The sequence below is a fragment of the Dermochelys coriacea genome, chromosome 13 (assembly GCF_009764565.3).
Source record: "Dermochelys coriacea isolate rDerCor1 chromosome 13, rDerCor1.pri.v4, whole genome shotgun sequence".
In the NCBI taxonomy this organism is placed as follows: Eukaryota; Metazoa; Chordata; order Testudines; family Dermochelyidae; genus Dermochelys; species Dermochelys coriacea.
The window spans coordinates 7729510-7754315 of record NC_050080.1 but is presented as its reverse complement, the minus strand read 5'-3'; the positions used below and the strand labels follow the sequence as shown (position 1 = coordinate 7754315).

The window sequence follows — 24806 nt, the reverse complement described above, 5'->3', positions numbered from 1 at the left end:
AGGGAATTATTGCTCTGTGTATTTCCCCCTCTATTTTATTCATAAAGATAAATGTGATAATCATGAAAAGAAAATAATAACAAACTTTGAAAATATTTATTTTTTTTTATTTGAGTTCCGTTGTCGTAACATAAGGTGGTAAAGACTAAAAATCTGTCATTGCTGGTTGCAGCCTTGTTACTTTTCAGCAAGGCCACCACTGTCTCTTTCACCAGTAATTGTTTCTTTCATTTGTTTCCTAGTACTGTACATTTCAGAAGGAACAGGCACTGCGAAGTGTGGCTCTGAACTCTCCAGCTGTGCATAATGGGTATGCTGGAGTGTGTCAATAGCTGCAGCCAACCCCTGCCTTGGCCTTTACTGGAAAATAGCATTGATTCATTGTCCCCTTCTGGAGAGCCTGGGCTTCAATAAAACCAAAAGAAGAATCTCTTCATAAACACAGATGCCCCATGGCACTTTTTTTTCCTCGGCCAGGACAGGAAATTATGCATTTTACCTCACCCACTTCATACAAAACAGACGCACACCAACTCAGACATGCATACACCCAAACACACCCACAGATATAGACACGTACACACACAGACACACGAAGGCAAACGGAAAGATACAAACACATCCATGCAAACAGGGACACACCCAAAGATGCAGAGGGGCAGAAACACACACACAAAGGGATCCAGAAGAATATGCGTGCGCGTGCACACACACACACAAAGGATGTGAACCCACAGACACAGACACGCACACACAGGGATGCTTGTACACAAAGGGGGACATGCAGGGGGATACATACACACAAAGGGGGATGCCCAAAAGGATGGACGGACACACACACACAGACAGAGAGAATCTTTTTCAGTGTCTGGGGTCGGGAAATAGAACTGACCAGCACCCTTGAACTAGTCCACCCCCTTCCCTTCCCCTTGCCCCCCATCCTTCTCTCCTCTCCCCCATCAGCCTCTCTTCTCTTCCTTTTCCCCATCCCCTTTCCCTCCCTTCACCAACTTTCTCTTCCCTTTCCCCATCCTCTCTTCCTTCTCCCCTTTCCCATCCTCTCTCCCTAAGGTGACCCCCACCCCACCCCCAGTCACAAGCCTGCCTGCCTGCCTGCCCCCATCCCATCCCATCCCATCCCATCCCACCCCACTCCTGGCGTCTTGGCTCGTCTCTCTCTCTCTCTCTCGCTGCCACTTTCGATTTTAAAGTCACCCTGTGCTGGGGATGCGCTTCTATTGGTCCAGCTGGGTATAAGGCCACCACCTTAAATCCTCCTGGATTGGTTTGGCTCTTCATCAATCATTTCTAGTAGCCGGGACTCCAGATGGGCTGAATGGGGAAGGAGGGAGGGAGAAATAGAAACCGGTGCACAGAGGGAGAGAGCAGCTGCCAGAGGCCAGGAGGAGGTACATGTGGATGGCTGGCTGGGTGGGGAGCCGGGGAGAATGGGGTATTCAGGACTGCGCCTATAGAATAATGCAGAGAGACAGTGTAATAGATTGTAAGGTAATAAATGGTCTATATAGTGACTATGTAATAATGATTTTAGGGATCCAGATTATACTTCCCTGTTTTCATTTAGGTCCTTTTTGTGATGAGGTTTATTGCAAAACTCAGAGGTCTGATCATCTATTCTGCTGAATATGATTTTCAGTTCCCTGGTGGGGTTAATGGTCAAGGTGTGCAGCCTTAGGGAAGGAGGGTGGCAGCTAAGGGCTGGCAGGAAATACAGGCTGGGGAGAAGTATGGAATAAGCATGGATGAGTTTATATTTATTCTGCTTTCAATGGCTGATCAAGTGCGGCAGTGCAGAATGAATGGGAGCTGTGTGTTCTCATTGTCAGGTTATGCGCAGCAGTTACTCCACAGGATAGCAGGGCCATAGCCTGGTCTGTCTGGGAATGTACTTAGCTCTGGGGACACAGACAAACAGACAGCCATCGGCACAGCATAGGCACCCCATTTAAATGATGTAGATTTAAATAATGTATTAACATGGCTCAGGAACTGGGGTGACGGACAAAGTTGTAGTAAAAAACCAAATGAATGAGCACTTGATGTCGTGTTACCTCTCTCCCTGTTTTTATAGCAGCATGATCAGGCCACACAATTTGGGCAAAATCCTGGCTTGTTTGGTGTTTATTGATTTTTGTTTTGGTCACTAAATAGCTCAATTTTGGACGTGTCTGGGAGGGAGCACAAAGCACATGGGATGGGCTGAGACCTCAGGGGAGGAGGAGGACATGTTATGAAAGAGACAGCGGGGAAAAATCCCCACCAGCAGCAGTGTTTTGTTATAATTTCTGATCGTTGGCTGTGGGTTATTTTGGGGGAATAGAACAGGAGGGAAGGGGCTGCCGATAGGCATATGTTGGTCTTTTAAGCTCTGCTTCTTTTCATTTTGCCACTCGCCTACATGCTGATGGGGCAGTTTTGTGTTCTGCTTGGGGGGCAAAGATGCGGGACAGTGATATTTGAGCTGAATTAATGTTAAGCTGGGTGACCTTATGGTTTGAAATTCACCTCTCCTCAGAAACCTTCGCTGAAGCCAGGTGAGGGTGCATGGGAGACGCAGCACTGCATCCACATGCTCTGAAAGCCGCCTGCTTCTGTAGCGTGCAGCATTGTTCCTCCCGCAGCACGTCCGTGTGGTAAGTGTACACTCAGCCCAGGCGCTGGGCCCTGGCGGGGGCTGGGGGGTTCTAAGCTGTTTTTCCAGGAGACAAGAGGATGGCGGAGAAGGGACTGGAGATGGAGGGGCCTAATGGCTTATTTAATTGAGGCAAGGGAGGGAGCCTTGCCTGTGCTTCGCTGGCCCCTGGCAGAGGAGTGTCTGTCGGGTTATTCTCGGTCATGCACCTGCTGTTGCTGCGAGGCAATCTCCTATCTCAGCCTCTGTCAGGAAATGAGTCTCTTTTTCTATGTACTCTGCAGTTCCCGCCCTCCCCCCCTTGATTTAATGATCAAATTAAGCTGAAAAGCTTCCCATAGAGGGCCAGATCCTTCTCTTGCTTAGACCAGTGTACATTAGGAGTAATTGTGTGGAGCCCAATGGAGTTAACCCAGACACATTAAAAACTTGCCCATAAAGGGGCAAATCCTGATTTCACTTACACCGGAGTAAATCAGGGTATGTTTACACCAAAGTGGTACACCTACGGCACTGCGGCTAAACCGCTGGAGTGCTGCAGTGTAGATGTGTCCTGCATCTACAGAAGGGGTTTTTCCATAGATGTAGTTAATCTACCTCCCCGAGAGGTGGTAGCTAGGCTGATAGAAGAATTCTTCCATCAACATAGGGGCATCTACAGTGGGGGGCTAGGTGAACTTAACCATGTTGCACAGGGAGTGAAATTTTTCACAGCCCTGAGCGAGGTAGCTAGGTCGATGTAATCTTTAGGTGTAGACCAGACCTTAGTTTAGTTCCAGATTAACACTGGTGTAAGTGAGAGCAGCATCTGGCCCTAAATTTAATCCTGTGGCATAAGAAAAAAATCCAGAACATGAATCATGAAAGATCACTGCCCCACTCGGAAACTTTCAGCTCTAAGATACATCACCCAAATCACATTAAAATGTTACGCACCCTTTTCTCTATTTCTTTTAGCATTATTGCGCATTGCCAAGTAATATGTGGGAGCTAATGGCTCACTAGAGGTCCCCTTTCAACTCACACCATTATGAGCAGCACAGAACATTTTACTACCTCATACGTGGGCTGATACAGTAGCAGGCAAATCAGGCACAATGCATGTCACACTGAGATGTCAGCATGTTTTGAGCTTGGTATTAATCAAAGGATATGATCTCCTAGAAAGTAGAAATACTGTAGTGCAATAATGAAGGCGTTTTATCTTATTGTAATAATAATAATTAATAATTAATGCTTTTCAAAGAGCTAGTTGACTTTTTTGCATAACATTTTTTAACTTGAAAAATGGCTTCCCCCCACCCCAAAAAAAATTTCTGGCAAAAAATTTGTCAAAACTCTTGAAATTTTTCAATTTCCATGATGTTTTCTGTGATTTTTTTAAGCAATATTTTTATCAATGCAATGGTATCACAAGGTACCATTGAAATGATCCAAATTTTAAGTCAACGATAACTATAGTTAAATAAAGAATAAAATGCATTACTATTGTTATTTTATTATTATCTTTTCTTTCCTTGTTGTACTTTGTCAATCAGAGCACAACACCATTTTTATAATGAGCATGAATTGGATCATTTGCTTTTCTTCCATGGGTAGAGGGGATGCCAATCTAGTGGCTGTCCTTGTGGGCATATAAATATATATAAATATTAAATATAAAACTTCACTGCACCATGCCTTCTTGCGAGCATATAAACTCCTGAAGGGGCATGCAGTGATGTTGCTTGATGGGATTCTAGAGCTGCTGGAAGAAGGAGGGAGTGGAATAGTGGACCAGCTGCTCTAGGCAGTGTCATCCCTGGCTGATCCTACAGAAATCTGAGTAGATTACCTGATTGAAAATTAATGCTGTTTCAGTGGCTTTAATTCCTTCTTGGCCCCTCTACAGTTGCGATTGCCACAAAAAAACTACACTGCTAAGGGAAAATTGGGGCCAGACTTACATGCAGACACACCATTACACTCTGCTCTGCCTTCCTCTGTCTTGGAACATCAGAATCCATTGGAAGTGGAGGCCATGACTCCTGCCCATTTCACTTCACCCAATACCCTTCTCTTCAAATATATAATTGACTGCGAACTCCCTGAGCTGAATCTCATGGAATTCCCGGCTTCAGCCTTTGTAATTTTCCCAATGGAAAGGGACAAAATCTGTTATTATTAGGGCTTGTCATGCAAGAAAAACCTTTTCTCATGAACAAAAATCAAATTTTTAAGTTGTTTTTGTTTCATCTGTTTTCCAATGGTTTCAAAATTTTTCGCAAATCGAAATCCCCTCCTCTGATTTTATTGAAAACATTCTTGAACTGTTTCTCAGTTTTTGTAATTTACTGAAAACAAAATTAACTGCATTTCAATCACATTTTTTATTTTAAAAATGAAAAAAAAATCTAAAAAAGCATGATGTTTTTCACAAGAAAAAAGAAAAATGTTGATAATTTTCCACGAAAAAACGTCACCGGATTTTCAGAATAAGGTCCTATTTTCGCTAAAATCTTGACATTTGATATTTTTGACCCACATCAATTACGATGTGTGTTATTGTTGTCTTTTTGCTTAGGGGTCCCAATCAGGAATCAGTATGCCATTGTGCTAGGGACTGTACAAACACCAGAACAAAAGATGGTCCCTGCTCCAAAGAACTTCCAATCTAAGTATAAGATGAGAGACAACAGGTGGGGGAAATGTTATTTCAGTGTGATAAGCAGTGATCGCAGTGCAGCAGCTGCCAAATGATTTTTCTAGCTGTACTTTGCAAAGCTAGTCTATTTGTTGGAATATTATTAATCATAATTATGTTCATATCATATTTTGCATTCCTGAGATCTCAGTGGCCTTTAGCATTAGCAAAGTGAGCTCCACGCTACTTCCAGTGAGGTAGGTTAGCATGGCAATTAGCATCTTTGTACAGATTGGTCATTTTCACCCAGGCATGGGGATATCCTAACACGACGCTCAGCTTTTTTCATATCTTGTTTCCTGGCATATACACTGCTGTGTTGGTCATGAATTTATGTTAAAAAACCCCCACTATCCCTTCATTGTGCAGAATCACTTGAGTAGAAAGAGATACAAGTGAGCCCTGTATATATACAGGTTTCAGAGTAGCAGCCATGTTAGTCTGTATTCGCAAAAAGAAAAGGAGTACTTGTGGCACCTTAGAGACTAACAAATTTATTTGAGCATAAGCTTTCGTGAGCTACAGCTCACTTCATCGGAACTTCCGATGAGCTTATGCTCAAATAAATTTGTTAGTCTCTAAGGTGCCACAAGTACTCCTGTATATATACGGCATAGATCTTGGTAATCAGCAATAATGGGAATGGAAGCGCAGAAAAGAATGTGTCCAGGGTTTTGGCAACACATGGTGCTGGGATGATTGCAATGAATGTAGACGTATACCTAGGGCTAGGGTGACCAGATGTCCCATTTTTATAGGGACAGTCCTGTTTTTTGGGACTTTTTCTTATATAGGTGCCTATTACCTCCCACCCCCGTCCCACTTTTTCACAGTTGCTCTCTAGTCACCCTACCTAGGGCTCAGTACTGCTGAAAGAAGTGCAAAGCCAAAGCTCTAGGACTCAGCCCTCAAAAGTGCAGAGAGGCTTCCATGTAGTGCAGGACAATGAGCTCAGCAACCCGAGTTGACACTGGTGTGTGTGCTCTGAAATGAGAACTGATGACTGGGGAGGAGTTGGCATGCTGCGGAGGGAAGGTTTAGATGGAAGGCCAGATCTTCAGCTGGTGTGATATAAGGAAACTTCATTGATGTCACTAGAGCTACAGTGATTTACACCAGAAGAGAATCTGGCCCACAGGGTGACCATGGCAAAGAGAGTGAGTACAATCCCGTGAGTTCAGTTCACATGCGTAGCAGCTAGAATTTTCAATCTCTCCTACTGCCAACCAGGAGTAATTGCTACTACTTTAGAGCTGCATTTAGCAGACACATTTAGCAGACAGAGTGTGGGGGTCAGTCACTGATGGAAAAGCACCCCAGGATGCAAAGAAATTAGCATCCAACTACTCAGTGCCTTCGATTGCAAACACACCAAGGCAAGCTCTGTATTTTTATTATGTATGTGTACATCACCTCGCATGATGGGGCCCTGGTTTGTGGTTGGGGCTGCTAGGCACTACCGCAGCACCATAAATGAATTAGAATGATTGCTAGAACATAGTGCACTCTTCCCATGCCTAATCCACCCCAACACATCCCCTAGATGAATGAGGGTGGAGTGGATGGCATAGCGCTTTAGAATGATCTTGGCTGATCGTACTCTTCTTGTCAAGCCAACATGCAGCAGTGATCACTCTCGTTGGTTTACTTCACTTTTATTATGAGCAGGGAGGATTTGATTTAAATCACTAGTCAGGAAGACTCGATTTAATCATGGATTTCTACATAAAAGTGTATTCTTGTGAGTTGTTATAACCTTAATACATATTCTTCACAACTCAGAGATAGATGAGACCCAAACTGGGTCTCTTTTATGGCCTGCTGCCATTATAGGTTTTCCCTTCTAGTGAGAGAATGGTATGGTAGATCTCAAATCAATGACGGCTACAGTCGGAAAGACCTCAAGACTTCTGGAATATTCTGCTCAAACCGTTTCACTTTTGTTTCTAATGCCTGTCCCTCCCTTCTCACATTTATCTCCAGACTTCTTCTGCTTGTCCAGATCTATTTTGCCTCCAACACTCTTCTATTCATTGAACTTTTTGAAACTTTGTACTTTTAGAGAAAGGTAAGGGATTGATTCTGTGTAAAAAAATGTGAAGAGGGACAATAGGGTTGAGGTCTGTTATTTCTCACCTCTATATATCATTTATTTATTTATTTAAAACCATTTTTGCTGTTAACAAGCATGTTATCTCTGGAGACACAAATCTACAGTTTGAGAAATGCAAAACTAAGCATCTTTGATGGTATCTTTTAGACTGAGCACTGAGTCCCATTGGATAGCTAGAAAGATTAACCTAAATAATCTATACAGAAGCCCCTGGAACCCGATAAGATTGGGTCCCTAATCCATGAACTATTGGAACTCATTTACAAAACTTTTCTTAAACATTACATGAATATATTGTCTTATACTGTAGAATTAGAATTTATAATCCCTATTTCATGATGAGATATTGTGGAGCTATAATGTATCTTAATTAAAATTATCTTTAGATAGGTTTTTTTCCCAAAAAGCATTTTATTAAAAAAATCCGATTTTTTTATTTTTTTTTTAAATCATTGATTTTTATCCACCCTGATTTTGAGTAACGAAGCCCCGTGTTCAGCAACTTCTCACTCTCTCACAAGACCTCCTCCAGACCCCTGCAGGACTGAGTCCCTGCTATGCAGGCACAGTTACTGTAGGAGTACAAACTGAGTATTTGGGCATTGTATTTGAATTCTGTTTCAGTAGCGTGAACAGAACACACTGGAGTAGCATGAATAGAACATTGACTTTTCCAGGTTGTTCCTTAACCACTATGCCATCTTCCTGTCAGAGAGGTGTGAAGTAAGATGATTATGCAATGAGAGGGGTTTTCCATTATGTAGAATTCTGGTTAATATAATAATATAGTAATGCTTAGTGAGATCCTGCTATGCAAATATTTAGCAAAGAGCTGACACTGTATTTGTTCTAATAGGAAGAATCACAATGCTTTTATTTAGTTTGTTGCAGGCTTGGTGGTTAGCCAAATAGAGTATGATATCAAAGGAAAGATTCCCCTTTTAATGCTCTCTCTCCCTTCTAGGGTGACCAGACAGCAAGTGTGAAAAATTGGGACAGGGGGTGGGGGTTAATAGGAGCCTATATAAGAAAAAGACCCAAAAATTGAGACTGTCCCTATAAAATCGGGACATCTAGTCACCCTACTCCCTTCATAGCCTGATGCCCCTGCAGCCTTTATAGTATGTAAGATCACGTCCTTTCAGTGCTGTTACTTTAAAGTGGGTCTGAAAAACCACACTCCGTACTAGTTACAAAGTCCCCCCTAGCAGGCATTTCAGGATGACAGCCTTTGAAGTCAAATGGAGTTTTAATTTTTATTTCAATGGTAGTAGGACCAGGCCTATCGTGTGCTCCTTTAATATCTTTGAACCACTTTCTCTTTCCTGGTTGTTGTTGTTGTTGTTATTAAGGCAATTTAGAGCCAAATGCTCAGGTGACATAAATTGTCATAGCTCCATTCTGGCCTTAGTGAATTTAGAGCCCATGAAAGATGCCAGAGTGACAGCACCAGAATCTTAATCCCAGATCCTCAAAGATATTTAGGCTCCTAACTTCCACTGATTTCAAAGGGAATTAGGCACATACATGCCTGTGAGGATCTTGGTCTTAAGTCCTTTATCTTCAGAGTGAGATGTGCAAAAGCAATGACAATTCAAAGTTCCATACACTGCTCTGCCAATGTACCTCAGCTACCATATTGGGCCTAATCCAATGCCCATTAGTGTCCACGGAAGGATATTGGATCAGACCCATTGTTATGATGGTTTCTATGATGTGGACATCTGCCCATTAGAAATTGGATGGAGCAACCTCCCCACCCCCAACTCTTTCATGCAGGCCACTGAAAAGCTACTCGCTGGCCATGATATTCAGTCTTTGCCATATTTATCACCATATGAAACAATGACCTACTAGGAGTCAAAGACTCCATCCAATTACAACTCTCAGTCAAATATGTCCATCCTACTTTAGCGATCATGATAGGAAATATACTGATTTGACATAAGAACTGATTCAAAGTCCTCTGAAGTCAATGGAAAGTCTGTAATCGACTTCATTGGGGTTTGCACGATGTCCTTAGTTTCTACAGTGGCCATTGCATTGGAAATACCTAAGACAGAGAGGTAAGTGGGTGGACTGTTTAAGCAAAACTTTTAATATTTACACAGAAAAGTTTTTCTGATGTTAAACCTCTGTTTGGACAGAGGCTAGCTAACCTTTTACACAAGATTTCCATATTGCTGGTGTCAAAAAGTAATGCCATTGTATTTAGCTGTCTTTTAGGGGTTTAATGAAGTTTAAAAACTATTGTGATCCATAGTTGGAGCGCAATATAAGTGCAAAACATTTTTTATTCTAATTGTATTGTGTTTTACTTTTCAGAAGGATGGCACGCATCTAGATTAGTCTTTGAAATTCCCATTGTAATTAAACACATTAGGCCAATTCCATTCCTTGTGTAATCCCCCTGATTTACATAGATCTATCCCAGGGGTGACTTAGCCCCTAATTTTAAAATATAATGTATATTTTATATGTGGCATGAAAAACTTTTTACCATGCAAACTTGCAGAATGGCAAACTGAGGGAACTGAATACAGTTTCTTTTTAATGATAACAGGTGTAAGAAGAAATGGGAACTTGTAACACTTAAGGGTTTTTTAATTGATTTTAAAGGAGGTAGTTTACATGTTGAGAGAACAAGATCATATTTTGTTTTTTTCAAAGGAGATACATAAGGATTTGTTATGGTCTGTCTGAAGAAATTCTTAGCAAAAGTATTTTTCTTTATTTCCAGAGATACAATTTCACATTTGTGAAATACATCTCTCGAGACACACTGTGGCAATGAGATAGGACTTTTATTTTGCTAGCTGTCAAAGATATAGTAAAATAAATACAAACTATAGAAGTCTGATAAACGAGAATAGCACCTGATAAAGAAATATAAGTGTTCCCAAAAGTGCTTACCTTTTCTGTTCCTACATATACCCTTCCCAGAAAACCACCTCAAGTCAAAATTTAAAACATTAAGATATTTTAAAAATTGTTGTTTTAAAATTTCTTCCATTTTGGGGGTCACATAGAAACCATGGACTCAACCCTGATTCCTGGTGCAAGTTAGAGCAGGTGCAGGGTTGCTCTAACTCATTTCAGCTGGAATAGCCCCAGAGGGGTCATTCTGCTGGTCCAGAATTGCTAACGCATAGTGCATTCTTCCCATGCCTAGCACCGCAATACATCCCCTAGATGAATGAGGGTGGAGTGGATGGCATGGCCCTTTATGCTACCAGGGGATTCCCCTATAACAAAGGAATCCCTAGCAGCCTCCTGAAGGCAGCTTTAAGTCCTCTTTGCGCTGCTGGAGTGGATTTACTCTGGACTGAGGATCTGGCTCCTTGAAGCCAGATTCTGATTCCTGTTACACCACTGTTGATCCAGAATAACTCCTTTGACATCAGGGTAACCAAGATCAGAGTGTGACCCATTTGTTTGGACTTTTTTCCTAAAACCTGAGGGAAAACATTGAAAAGTATTTTAGGGGGAGATTTTCAAAGCTACCTAAAAAAACTGAATTACAATGAATGTGAATTAGGCACCCATGTTCACTAGGTAGCTTTGAATATCTCAGCCTTACATTTTTTTTAAACAATGCAGTTTTTTAAGTGCAAGTTTTTCTCACATTCGATCACATGGGGGTCAGATTCTTTCTTCCTTGAGTATTATTTACTTACTGTGAGAAGTTGCATAGAGTTTGACTGGACTTCTTGTGTGAATAAATCCTACTCAAGGTGAGTAAGGGCGGCAGAATCAGACCCATAGTTTGTTAGGGAGAAGGAGAGTAGACCAAGTTTTGCCCTCCGTTATACCCATCTATGTTCATAACTGAGGGCAGGATTTCTTCCATTGTATTCATCTGCTTTAACACTCAAAAGGGCTGGTCTGTATCTTGCCAGCCCTGATAGCCTTTAGTGGACAACAATAAAATGTTCTGTACCATAAATGAAAATCACATGATTGTTTCACGGAAGGCAAGAATCCTTTAAAGGCAGATTTCAGATTTCCGAGTAAACGTATCTTCCAACAGCTGCTGTGTAATACTATAATTTCCCATGTGTGAGAGAGAGTGGAGACTATGATCTACAGGCTTTCTCACTGCCACACATGGACAACAAACCACTCCGAATTCCAGCAGATGTTTTGCTTTGACAATGAGAACATTATACACTCGTTTTTTCCTCTATCTCAGGAAGAAATACAATTTGGCAGCAATTTGCTGGCTGGCCATGGGAACGAATCACAGATCTGATCAATGGCTCTGTGACTTGAAAATGCCCTCTCGGAAGCAGGGAGGTTTACAAGTTGTCTGGGTTTGTGTCTTTTAAGCCAGTGTTCTGGCCCTTGGAATAAAGTTTATTGTTTGTTTGTTTGTTTGTTTAAATCATGGATCTGTGTTTGTATATGGTCACTGGTTTATGTGAATTTTAATTTCTTGGAAAGGTTTAACAATACAGGGTCATAATGTGCTGTGTGCTCTCTTCTTTGAAATCAAAGGGGAGTTCTGCTACAAAATCGATGGTGTGATTTTTAATAATTTAGACTCAGATGGCTGTCTGTTAAGAAACAGCAGCTAGCAGAGGGAGAAACAGGCATGCAGGGAGATGAAGACAGGGTGTGGCCAAGTCAGAGTGCCTGTGTGCAACCCAGTGAATGCATAGACACCACACTTGGGATTTTCAGTGTCCCCTGCTTTCAGTCCAGAGCCACTGTAGAAGCCTTCAGCTGAGGCAGTCCTGAGGCCAGCCACTGACCGAAAAGCGCCCAGGGCTTCTATGAAAACCATATTGTTCCAGTCCCGCTGCTCAGTGTCTTATGATATCTATTGGCCACACTGTTATTGTCATCCCACTCCTCTCTTTACTCTACTTTACCCTATGGTGTTGTGACCACCCAAATGTTATACTCAGCAGCCCCTATTGCTGACTCAGTGATACTCTGTCACACCTCTCGTCCCTAGCTCTGCAGGATGGAGTTCCTAGTGTCCTTGTGCAATTGCTGCATCTGTGAATGCAACCTGGGGATTTGATATTTGCATTCGGAGTCAGAGGCTGGAATACACCCGAAGTTCGGGTCCTCTCAAAAGCCTATGTAATAAGACAATGATGCAATATGTAGGGGGGTTTTCAGGATGCAGAATTCTGGCTAATGTAAGAATGTGGTTTTCTGCAGCGTGAGCACAGTGTTCAAATTAGCCAAAAGCTGACATAGTATTTCGTGTAAGAGGAAGAATCATAAAGCTTATATTTAATTTGCCTTTGGGGAGAGTCAAGAAGAGAGTGATGCTAGAAGAAACAGTTTCCTTTCTGCACATTGTTTGGAAAGCAGTGTACTTACAGTAAAAACAATGTTAAGGAACTGATTTAAGGAAAGCATGACTATTTCAGCTGGACAGCCACTCCTTGTGTACCTTGCTCCACTGGAGCCTTCATGGCATGTAAAGATCACACCATTCCGGCGCTGTTTGAAAGCGAGATAGACCTGAAGAACCCTGCAATCTGATCACCTGATCTACATAACTCAGGCCATAGGCTTTCATGAAGTGATTCTGGAGTCTAGCCCAACAACTTGTGGTTGAACTAGAGTATCTCTTTTAGAAAATCATCTAGTCTTGATTTAAAAACTCTAAGCAATGGGGAATTCATCACAGTCCTTGGTAGTCTGTTCCAAAGGTTAATTGTCCTTTCTGCTCAAAATGTCGTAATCTTATTTCCTGGTTGAACTTTGTTGAATTTAACTTCCAGCCATCTTGAAATCTCCCTAATCTAGTACCTAAAATGCTTTTTGGTAATCATTTACTCAGGCTTTCTGTTGATACCGGGTGAAATTCACCTTACTTAGAACAATTAAGTATGACTTAGCATAGGATTTTTATGCACAGGGGGCAAATTTCACGCACTGTGGGCAGCAGTTCCATAGCTACTAAAAGATCCATGTGTATAATTATACATGATTGTTGCTACTGTGAGGCCGATCATGTAGAGGCAGTGGACTCCAGTTTGAGAGCCAAGAGACTTGGTCCCTAATCTTGCGATGGACTGGATGTGAGCAGACCTCCACTGATGTTTCACACAGACACAGAAGTCCATCCACACAGAGTCTGTTACAGGAATGGTGATTGGGTTCCATCCCTGGCTCAGTCAATGTCTTCCTGTGTGACTTTGAGCAGGACACTTACCCTCTCCATGCCTTGGTTTCCTTCTCTGTAAAATGGGATAATAATGCTTCCCCACCTCTGTAAAGCAGGGATCAGCAACCTTTGGCACAAGGCTCATCAGGGAATGCTGCTGGTGGGCCGGGATAGATTGTTTACCTGCAGCGTCTGCAGGTTTGACCGATCATGGCTCCCACTGGCCGCGGTTTGCTGTTCCAGGCCAATGGGAGCTGTGGGAAGCGGACCAGGCCTGAGCGATGTGCTGGCCAACGCTTCCTGCAGCCCTCATTGGCCTGAAACAGTGAACCATGGCTAGTGGGAGCTGCGATTGGCTGAACCTGTGGACGCTGCAGGTAAACAAACCAGCCTGGCATGCCAGCAAATTTCGCTGATTGGCTGCGTGCCAAAGGTTGCCCATCCCTGTTGTAAAGCATGTTGAAATCTACAGATGAAAAACCAATATTAATGTGCTATGTCTTATCAGCAATTAAAGACAATGGGCGTTTTGCCCATGTAAGAGTTTCAAAACTAGGGCCTCCTTTGCAGCCCTGCTTGCTAAGATTTTCTCCTCCATTTTCCAAAAGGTGCACATTGTAGACAACGCTGGGAGGGAGCTTGTGCAACTGGTGACAGCTCAAGAAGTGGGAGTGCAAGAATGTGATGAAGGGTTGAATGCTGACCACATTGCCCAGGCAGCCAAGGGCTGAAACTTTGAGGAAACTGTGCAGGTCCCAAAGTAGATAAATCCTGGCCTTGCTGCATGTACTGAGGACCACAGTATCAAATAATAACAATAAAAGGGGGAAATTAATGTAAAGGAAGAAGACACAGAGCATGATTCTGCTGACAGCTATAGAAAAATATTGGCAGACCTTGACACAATGCTTATAGTCCTAATTTGTGACCAGTTTACACATACTGAAAATACAAGCATTTCTAAAGCTCACTAAGGAGCTGTTCCTGGATAATCTTGGATTCAAGAAGGACCTGGATCCCTGCCATCTCCAGCCCTCTCTTTTAATGCATGGCTGAATTAATTTTATATCAGTGGATTTAAAGTTACCGACCCCAGCTGGAAATTTAACTTTTGACTGGGTCCCACATTTAAAAGAGATTTATATTAAAAAAAATCTTGGCCCATTCGCAATTAGCTTTCTTCTGAGCTAGCAATAATTGTAATTGATAGAACCCACTGGGCTTGATTCAGTGATACCGGCATAAATGAGGAGTCACTCCGCTGAAGTCAATGCAACAGTAGCAAGATAGTATAAAACCAGTGGAAGTAATAGAAAAGTCAGGCCATGTATTTTTGAACAATGGATAAGAGTGAACGAATTTGCTGAATGCTTTCATGGTGAATGTATTTCTGACCTTTTCTCTCCAGTATTGTTATCTTTTTTTTTTTTAAGGGAAAGTGGATTCCAAGATAGACATTGGAATTTAATCATTTCTTATCAGTGTGAAACTTTGCTGCCCTGGGGGAAAGCAATGGAGGTTAAAAGTATGTAATCTCCTGGGAATGACTATTTGTATGTTTGCTTTTATCTTGTTAAAGACACATAACATTAAGTATCCAGCAAAAATAAAAAATAAATAGACTTTATCCCAAAATTCTGCTTCCATCAGATGAGTCTCTATGCATGTACCTAATATGCCCACTGTATGCACAAAATGGTAATCACTTTTGCCTAAGTCACTAATACAATTTAATGAGCCAGGCTTGTCAAACCACAGCATTCAGGGGCCTGATCTTACTCCAGGATTGGGGCCTACAGGAGAGGGCTAATAAATTGTTATTTGTAAAAAAAAAATAAAAAAAAAGTCCTATTCACAAAGAATTTGAAGAGGACTGAAGTTCTTTATCAGTTGTTGCTAAGGTAGCTACTTGGATTAAACCAATGTTTGTAGATGATCTGCAAAGCCTATGCCTGGTAATGATATTTCATTTCACTAATGATGAATATTTTCAAAAATATAAAGTGTGGAAAAGGATGCTAGACTTCTTTGTACTACTCTTCTGAGGTTTGATAATAAAACAGTGATGTGTCTACTGAATAGATGTTTCAGAGCAAGTTGAGAGAGAAAGAGATTTATCTATTTTTGCTAATCCGTGGTTTTTTAAAAAGTTGTTGGCATATAGTTTTTGGAGTCAGGTTTCTACTTTGGTTAATGAATATAGAGAGAGGGTACAGAAGTGAGAGATAGAGTGGTTGGCATTAAAATGTCAAGCCACAGTAGTATCCACATTGTGATTAATATATTTTCCCCTCTCCTTAAAAAAGGAGATATTCACAGTTACACTGTGAGAACAGTTTGGAAAAGCTGATTTTTAAAGGTTTATGCTGCAATTTTATTCTGACCAGTGAACTTCTCTAGCTATGATTAAAAAACCTAACTGCTTGAAAACAATAATACTTAGCTCTTTTTCAGAAATGCACGTGCACAAAAGTCCATGTGCACTGGAGTACCTAATTTTGCATGGGCAATTATCTTGCATCACAGTAAATGTGCAAAAAGAAAAGGAGTACTTGTGGCATCTTAGACAAATTTATTAGAAAAATAATTTTTTCCACCAAATGCATCCGATGAAGTGAGCTGTAGCTCACGAAAGCTTATGCTCTAATAAATTTGTTAGTCTCTAAGGTGCCACAAGTACTCCTTTTCTTTTTGCGAATACAGACTAACAAGGCTGCTACTCTGAAACCTGTGTGTTGTTAGAGTCTGTCTAAGACCCCTAGATCCAGGCACTTTTATAGTTGCATGGATAAACTGAAATAAATAAATACACTCTGAAAATGTGGGTTGATTCATCTTCAACGTGTTTTCAAGCAACAAATTGAAACCCATCAAAACACATTATGTGAGAAAATAATATTATTAAATAAATGAGTTAATGATTGCAAAATGCATTGAAGAAGTGCGTAGTGCTCTGTAAGTGCTAAGCTTTATTTATTAATAACATTTTATTTTATTATAGAACCTTCCTAAAGTGATCATTTAAGATCAGATCCTACTAGTGTGACACGCATTGAGTAGTCCCTGCTCCTCAAGTGGTGCTATAGACTCCAGTGGAACTAATGAGGGAGGAAGGGACCTCCCAATATGAAGAAGAAGATAGCTCTTAGGATGATCACAATTGTCTCGTCTGGCCTTGGAATGGAGTAAATTACTTTCATACTGAGAACCAAATTATGCCCTTCATCACACTTGCATAGTCCCAACGAACCACAGTGAGCCTTTGTCAAACCATGGGGGGGTGTTTATCTGAAATATCCTATTAGCTTGCAATTATTAAATGCACTATATTTTCTTGAGGCCAACTCTTGCTCACTGTTTCCCAGACTGATTACAAAGTAAAAGATCTCAGGCCTTTAGCCATTTTAGGATAGTGAAATTATTTACAGTGTCACACGTACCAGGGAATGATACCAACATAGTCAGTATATTGTACATGTTCTTTTTTTTCCATCTTTTAGCTAACTCAGCACTCTTAGTGCAAAAGCCAGTTCACAGAAGCATCATGTGGATTTGTGACACTCCTTGGGAGGCTTTGCCATTCATAAACCAATGAGTGGATTACACTTTATCCATATGGAGTTTATTATCTGTGACAGAAATAATATGGATAATCCTCATAACCCAAGTAATCCATGAAAAATTCAGTACATGTTACTAGGATAAATTAACCAGATGGGGCCAGAAGACCCTTGGCCTGTTCTTGAGTGATGGATGGGCCCGAGATGCAAAATTTGGATCGCGATCTGAACTTTCCCAAAGTCTGAGGTGTTCGGATTTAGGTTGGGCACCATATGTTGTCATCAGTTATTTTAACTGGTTCAGGACACCATGCATAAGAGAACGGGACACAATGACTATCACTCCTACACAGTATGAGAAGTACTGAAACCAGTACAGTGCCTATTACTCTAATGAACCATATTTTGGGGCTACACATACTCATTGACTGTTTGCTCTACAAGCTATGCATTGTATTTCCCGCTCAGACTAATGTATTTGGAGCCTGCAGCAATGACGATTTCTGTCTCGCACACAGGAGCAACCGCAACTACCGTTTCACTGCATGCGGGAGAACAGGTGAGGGGGAGAGGTTAAGGATGTGCAGAACCCATACAGGAGGGGTTGTTATAGAGATCAGCTCTCGGCATGCTGTCATGAAGGTGAATTGACAGCAAGGCAAGGGCAGGCCTGCAGGGGGCAGTAAGTGGTTTTGCAGCTTGGTTGATCCACAGGTCATTATTCCCGCAGGGAAAAGCTTTGCAGTTTCTATGAGGCCTGGTGTGACCCACCAACCATCTCAGCCACCTGGCTCTGTTTCCCCCAGTCTAGCCTAAAATAAAATGATTTGGAGTCACGGGTGCTGCTAGGAAGCCATGGGACAGGGAGTCATGGATGGATGGTTAGAATCAGCAAGCCTTCCTCACTCATAAAGAAGGGGCTTGGTTTTTATTCAATTACTCAGCAAATATTTCTTATGACACTATGATCTTATACAATACTTCAACGTCAACCCATATAGCCAGGTTTCAGAGTAGCAACCATGTTAGTCTGTATTCGCAAAAAGAAAAGGAGTACTTGTGGCACCTTAGAGACTAACAAATTTATTAGAGCATAAGCTTTCGTGAGCTACAGCTCACTTCATTGGATGCATCCGATGAAGTGAGCTGTAGCTCACGAAAGCTTATGCTCTAATAAATTTGTTAGTCTCTAAGGTGCCACAAGTACTCCTTTTCTTTTAACCCATATAGCATAAGCCGCTTTCACTGATGGGAAAGCTTAAATTGTGAAAGGATGCCATTTGCTGCTGTAAGACCCTATAAAAGTCCAACTGCCACAGAGTAAAAAGGAAGATTAACTATTGTTGGGCATGCTTTAGCAAATAGGATTACGTCAGATGCCAATTATCAGCTAACTCATAACATTCGTCTAATTGAGGTCCGCAGCTGAGTTCCAGAGTACTTTTAATTGGTCCTGTGACTTATTGTGCTATATTCAATGATAATCCAATGAAAACCTTTGTCATTTTCACTATTGATATAAAGCCAAATATTTTTTTTTTTGGTGGGAGGAGAAGGGGGAGGACCTTTACTAATCTCATAATCAAATGCAAGCCAAGAAAAGAAAGTTTACAAGAAAGAAAGTTTACAGGAGAGAAAATTTATAAGCATAGTTTAGTTGTAATCTTTCTGAAAGATGGGTAAATGTATAGTTTACAGGTAGTAAAGCAAAGTGTGTGTTGTAAATGGCTTGTCTAGTTTTTGTAAAGTCCAGCCACGAGGAAGTTTGTGTGGAAGGTTGGTTCTTTATGAGAGTATCCAGTTTTGAGAGCTCATTCTTAACCTTTCTCTGTTTGCTGTAGAGGATGTTGATCAGGTGGTTCCGCAGTTTCTTTGAGAGTGTGTGGCACAAGCTGTCAGCATAGTCTGTGTGGTATGTAGATTGTAATGGATTTTTTACCTTCAGTCCTTTCGGTATGATGTTCATCTGTTTGCATTTGGAGAGGAAGATGATGTCTGTATGTATCTTTACGAGTTTTTTCATGAAGTTGACAGATTTCCACTCTATACGGCTAAATTGTGTAATCAGTATGTAAAGTAACCTAGAAGTGTTTAAAATGATCTGGAAATTATCAGCTGAGTCATTTAAAATCAAGATCAGTGAAAAGCGATACTTGTGTTGCGCCTATAAACAGTGACAATTAGGAATTGTATGTAGTTAAATCAAGCGCTCTTTTCTAAAGGCTGTATTCTGTCCTCTGAGTGAGGTACCCTCACCTATGGAAGTGAATTGCTCCTACTTAATATGACCCTATTCTTAAATTACTTCCCTAGGTAAAAATTGGTTTGCTGGACATTATATTTAAGCAGTATGGTTTTCCTTCTTGCGGCACGTAGTTGCAAATTGAGTCAGTCAGGATATGACTACAAAGGCAGATGGTGCTGACAGTTTGAGGAATGAAGTTTCTCTGTGTGGGAAAATAATCAGATAAGACATTCTGTGACGGTCCTCTCTTAGGGGTTGGTCAGTAGGGTAGCATTGCCTAGTGGTCAGGGCTTAGGGCCATGACTTGCAGGGGGGTTGTTGGTAAGGGAGTCCGGGCCCTCCCACACCACTGGGCTCCAACCCAGGACTCTTTGAAGGCTGTGAGTGATTTGACATCTTGGCCTGCTTATGGCTGCCCTCCCTGGGCCACTTCCTGCCTGCCCCCAGCAATGGTCCCACAGTCACCATCTGCATTTAGGCGGAGTGAAGGGTGTCCGCTCACCACATGGCAGCTTTGGATGGGTGTGTATAGCTCTCTTCCTCTCTTGGGCAGAAAATTCCTCCTTCAGCGGTATGGCCTATCTGCCCTCCTGGGCCAGCTGTGTCCTAGGACTTTCACCTGCTGGGGTCATTGAAACAAAATAGAGGGCAATGAACAAAACTCAGAGTCCCTATGAGAGGGAGAGGGAAATGCTTCCCTCTCAAGCTGTCTCAGCAGCAGGGCCTCCATTCCCTCAGGGAGGGACCTTTGGGCAGTTGTCCTGTGGAGAGAGTCTGTCTTGCCCTCAGCTCTCTGCTGCTGGAGCTACAGGGCGCAGGTCTGCTCTCTTCTCTGGTCTTCCCCCAATTGAGCTGCTCCTCCGCCTTTAAATCCTTCCCCATTCGGAGCATTTCCTACAGGTGAAGCAGGCAGGGCTGCCTGAACCCAGAGCAGTTCTTTAAATCCTGCTTGCCCAGGGTGTGGGGTTTGTATACCACAACACAAATCCATAGTTTAAGAGTTTATTATATTTAGATTATTAGGAGCAAGTGTAATGAGAATACCAGAAAGATGAGCTTGCAAAAATGATACATTTATACATACACTCTGGGAGACTGATTTTTTTATGGCTTCATGCTAAAGTAAACTTCAGTAAAGAAACTGGTGCATAGTATAGAAGGTCATCGGAATATTTTTTCTAGTGTATAGCCTAGATTCTCTCAAACCAGTAGCCATGTTTTTCCTTTAATGTAGTAAAACCTTGATGCCTTTTTATTTATTGCTTCCTGTTCTGTATTAAAAGAAGTGAAAATAAATGAAGGGTGATAGCAGTAATAAGGCCATGGGGTTAAAAAAAATCATCGATAGCTTTATATTTATGACATTACATTATTTAAGGCACTGCACTTAAATTTCAAAGTGTGTGGTTAGTTTCAGTGTTAGCACGTGCTATCAGTAGCCTGGAGGATTTAGAACTGACAGTTCATGAGGAGTACAAATTTTATCTCGGTGAAAATGACTCATGAAATGTGAACACATTCTTAGATTATCAGCCTGTTGAAAGGAATTCAACTGGGAAAACAAAAAGAATGGTTGTTCTCTATTCTGGTCAGAAATCTACACTCCACACACAGTCCCACAGTAGCTGGACATTCCTGGTAAAGTGCTCAGTACAGAAAGTTGCTAGGCACTTTCTGCTGTGATCCAGAAGCACTTAAATTTAAGCATGTGAGTTCTTGAACTACTGAAGACAGGATCAGGGCCCAGAGTGCTTAGCAACTTGCAGGATCAAACCCCAAATGATGTGAAATAGTTAATAACATTGGCATAAGGTCCATACCTCTCATATTACCATAGGCCTGAATTTTCCAAGGTCAGCATTTGTTTTGGCTGTGTAAAATTGCACACTCACTATTTGCACCTGTACTCTACAGCCACAAACACCTACTTTGCACATAAGTTGGTCCCAGTGGCTTTCTGGGTGTCAAATTCTCACACACCCAGACACACACAGCTGTGAATCTATACCAAGCCAGTGCAATCAATGTATATATATATATATATATATATATATATATATATATATATATATAAAGAAATAATCTATAAGTGTTTCCAGCAAAATGCAGCTTAATGCTAATTGGTTTGCTGAGTGCAGCTGCTTTCCCCCGGGTTCAGATGATCAGAAAGTGTTTTTGTTTTAAAGGGAAAACAAACAAACAGTTTCCTCTTCTCCTTCACCCCTGCTCTCTACAAGCCCATGGCACTGTTGGTACATGAGGTTTTTTGCAGTCTAAAGGGAAACATTTTTATTGGAACTTCTTGTGCAAGTGTTGGCAGCACGTCACAGGTTCATCAACAGCCTGACATGCAGGGATTGAATGTGAAATATGGATGCTTTGAAAATATCCTGCCCTAAAAAATTAAAATATCTTATTTTCTACGTTATTTAACACTAATATTCAATGGGGCTTCTCACTGTCTCCATATATTATAGTTCAACCAGTTTATTTCACAACCAGTTACGGGGAAACTGGAGCCAGCAAGAGTACTGGGTGTAAGAACCTCTTTGAGAGTAGGCAATCCACATCAGTAATCAGTTTATAATCAGCTGTCTGTGCCCTCTGGCTGGCTTTAAAATGGCATGTACAGTCTAATTAGCTATAGAGAGGACTTTACAGAATAATTGCAAATAGATCTCAGGGCCCAAAATAAAATTGATCCAAGTGTGGAAAGTTCTTGTGATAGTTACAAGCTGTTATTAAACCATATCCAAAAATGAGCACATGGGACTTTTTACAATGTGAAATTTATGGTTTCCACATAGCAATTGTTAAAAGTTTCTTAATACAGAAGAGGGTTATGCAGGGGTCACATCTGCATTGATTACCAGGATAAGCCGTTGCTTTAGGGCCACTGCAGCAATCAGTGGTTTACAGCTATTCAAATGATATGCCCTCTTCCACCTCAGACTCACTTCTTCAAAAAGGACTTTCCTTCACTGCCACACCTCTGCTCCTCTCCCCAGAGACGGTTAAAGAGTGATTCTGTCTTTACACATTAAAACAAGTACAAATGGTGGAAATGATCAGATGCGTGCTGCCTGTCACCTTGCAATCCCTCTGCCTTTGCTACATCCCTGGTCTTTCCCTGTACATTGTCTATCAAGGGTAAGCAACTTGGGCCAGATGCTGATTTCGCTTACACCAGTTGCCAATTTAGGGCTTGTCTACACAAGGGACACTGAGGAAAATTAATCTGAATTAACTAAATATATGGCTTTAAAGCGGATTGGTAAAATTGCATGAAACCTCTGTTCAAACTAAACTGAAGGAAGGCCACTGTAATTCTGAATGAACCCACACAGAGGTTTCATGCAGTTTAACTAATCCACTTTAAAGTCACACCTTTAGTTAATTCAGATTCATTTTCCCGAGTGTCCCCAAGTGGAAAAGTCCTTAAAGTAATTCAACTCGAGCCAATGGAATTAATTCAGATTTACACTGAGTAGAATCCCGTCCTGTGATTCTGAGCCACTGCAGAGGTGCCCCAATAAGACACACCACTGGCCTGGAAACCATATTTGTCTTCAATAGATATGACACTAACCTGAGGAAACCTAAGCCTAACCCTCCATTATTGGACTGCCACCCTTCCCAAGGTCCCAAATAGGAACCACTATTGCTTTACCTTAAATTGCAACCATAGACTGCTCAAGACCATCTGGTGCCCATAGGCAAAACTTTAGTGTGCTGCCCCCTGTAACGGTCCTTCGCACACCTGCTCAGAGGGAGGCCACTCAGTCCTGTCCTGTCTGGCCAGGACCAGAGTCCGCAGGACAGCCAAGAGCCCAAGGTGGACAAAACAGACTGAGTTTGGTTCTATACCTTCCTGCATCTGCGCTAAACATTGTCAGAATGACTAACAGCTGCATTCTGCCCTCAGATTCCATGGAAGTTGCACATGTGTATCTGAGAAGAGAATTTGTCCCAGTATCCCCTGGCATGAGACACACTGAGATACACTTTCAGCATAAACTGTTGTAGTAATAAGGGAACAGGGAGACATTGCTGCTGAATTAACTTAGAATCCCCTTGCTTTTGTAAGAATGTTATGTTGCCCGTGACTATCATTTAATGTACAGTGGGTTTTCTTATTCCTTTTTCAAGGTGACTCTGCATATTTCAATCCATTAGCAGGATTAGGCTTTGGGTAAATCCAAAGTCCTCACTGCAGCTTGAGTGTTTTGCTAAACTTGGAGGGAGAATTGGTTCAGAAATGAAGGTTTGGTACAGAAATCAGTGAGAATGGTAAACTGCTTGACATGCACGTTTGCTAACTGCTTCTGATGTTCTTGCAACAGAATGAAGTGGTCCGGAACCTGACATTCACCCTCTGCCTGCTTACAACTGGCCATAAATTGCAACACACTGGGAGCCAAATCGTAACTGCACCGTGTAAAAGATCCTCAGCCAGAAACAGCCAAACAAGCTTTGATGGAAATGTCTTATAATTTGACAGGAGAAAATGAATTCCGTCCCCCCCAGAATTTAATTGTACCCAGCGCATCCAGTCCAGTTGAGAACAGCTTAAAGGAGCCTTGTAACACACCACTGAGCAATGATACTTTATATTCCAACACAAACAGCCCTTCAGATTCTTGTGTGAAACCTCTCTGTGATACAGCATCCGAAAAGAAAAGTCAGTGCAATAAAGGAGTTAAATATGTCTCCTCTGAAGGAGACAAACTTGAGTGTGGGTGGGGGGCTTTCACGCCTGCTTGTTTACAGTTCTTCAACACACCTAAGGGGATCTTGTTATTCCTCTGTGTGGCTTCTTTTTTGCAAGGGATGATAGTGAATGGCTTCATTAATACAGTCATCACCTCAATAGAACGGCGCTTTGAGCTGCACAGCTACCAGAGCGGACTGATTGCAAGCTCTTATGACATAGCAGCATGTGTCTGCTTGACGTTTGTCAGTTACTTTGGGGGCAATGGGCATAAACCACGGTGGCTGGGATGGGGAGTGCTCATTATGGGAGTAGGCTCCATTGTCTTTGCGTTGCCTCATTTCACCACTAGCCAGTATGAAGTACACTTCTCAGAAGAGACCGGCATGTGCTCTTCCAACCAGAGCATGCAGTGTGCGGAAAGCATCTCGATCCTCTCAAACTACAGATTTGTCTTCATGCTTGGGCAGTTCCTGCATGGTATTGGAGCAACACCACTCTACACTCTTGGAGTGACCTATTTAGATGAAAATGTCAAGTCTAACTACTCCCCTGTGTATATTGGTAAGTCAAGTAGCCTACTGAGGAAGAGCCTTCTGTTCTCTTCAGTCATATTGGCTGCAGAGAAATCAAATATGTTGGCCCTGAATGTAAAGTGCTGGAAGAGCTCACCAAGTGTAATCCAAGTAATTTGTTCCAAATATCAGAAGA

The 24806-nt window shown here is 41.7% G+C and overlaps 1 protein-coding gene across 2 annotated transcripts in view; it reads left to right on the top strand.

The window, feature by feature from the left end:
* Positions 1-1272: 1272 nt before the first annotated feature.
* SLCO4A1 (solute carrier organic anion transporter family member 4A1) overlaps positions 1273-24806 on the top strand; it is a 46297-nt gene continuing 22763 nt past the window's right edge. For both annotated transcript variants that reach the window (XM_043495653.1, XM_043495654.1), the window contains exons 1-3: positions 1273-1409; positions 2537-2654; positions 23728-24659. In XM_043495653.1, coding sequence (XP_043351588.1) covers positions 23861-24659 — 799 coding nt within the window. In that variant the 5' untranslated portion in view covers positions 1273-1409; positions 2537-2654; positions 23728-23860. The remainder of the gene's footprint in view (positions 1410-2536; positions 2655-23727; positions 24660-24806) is intronic.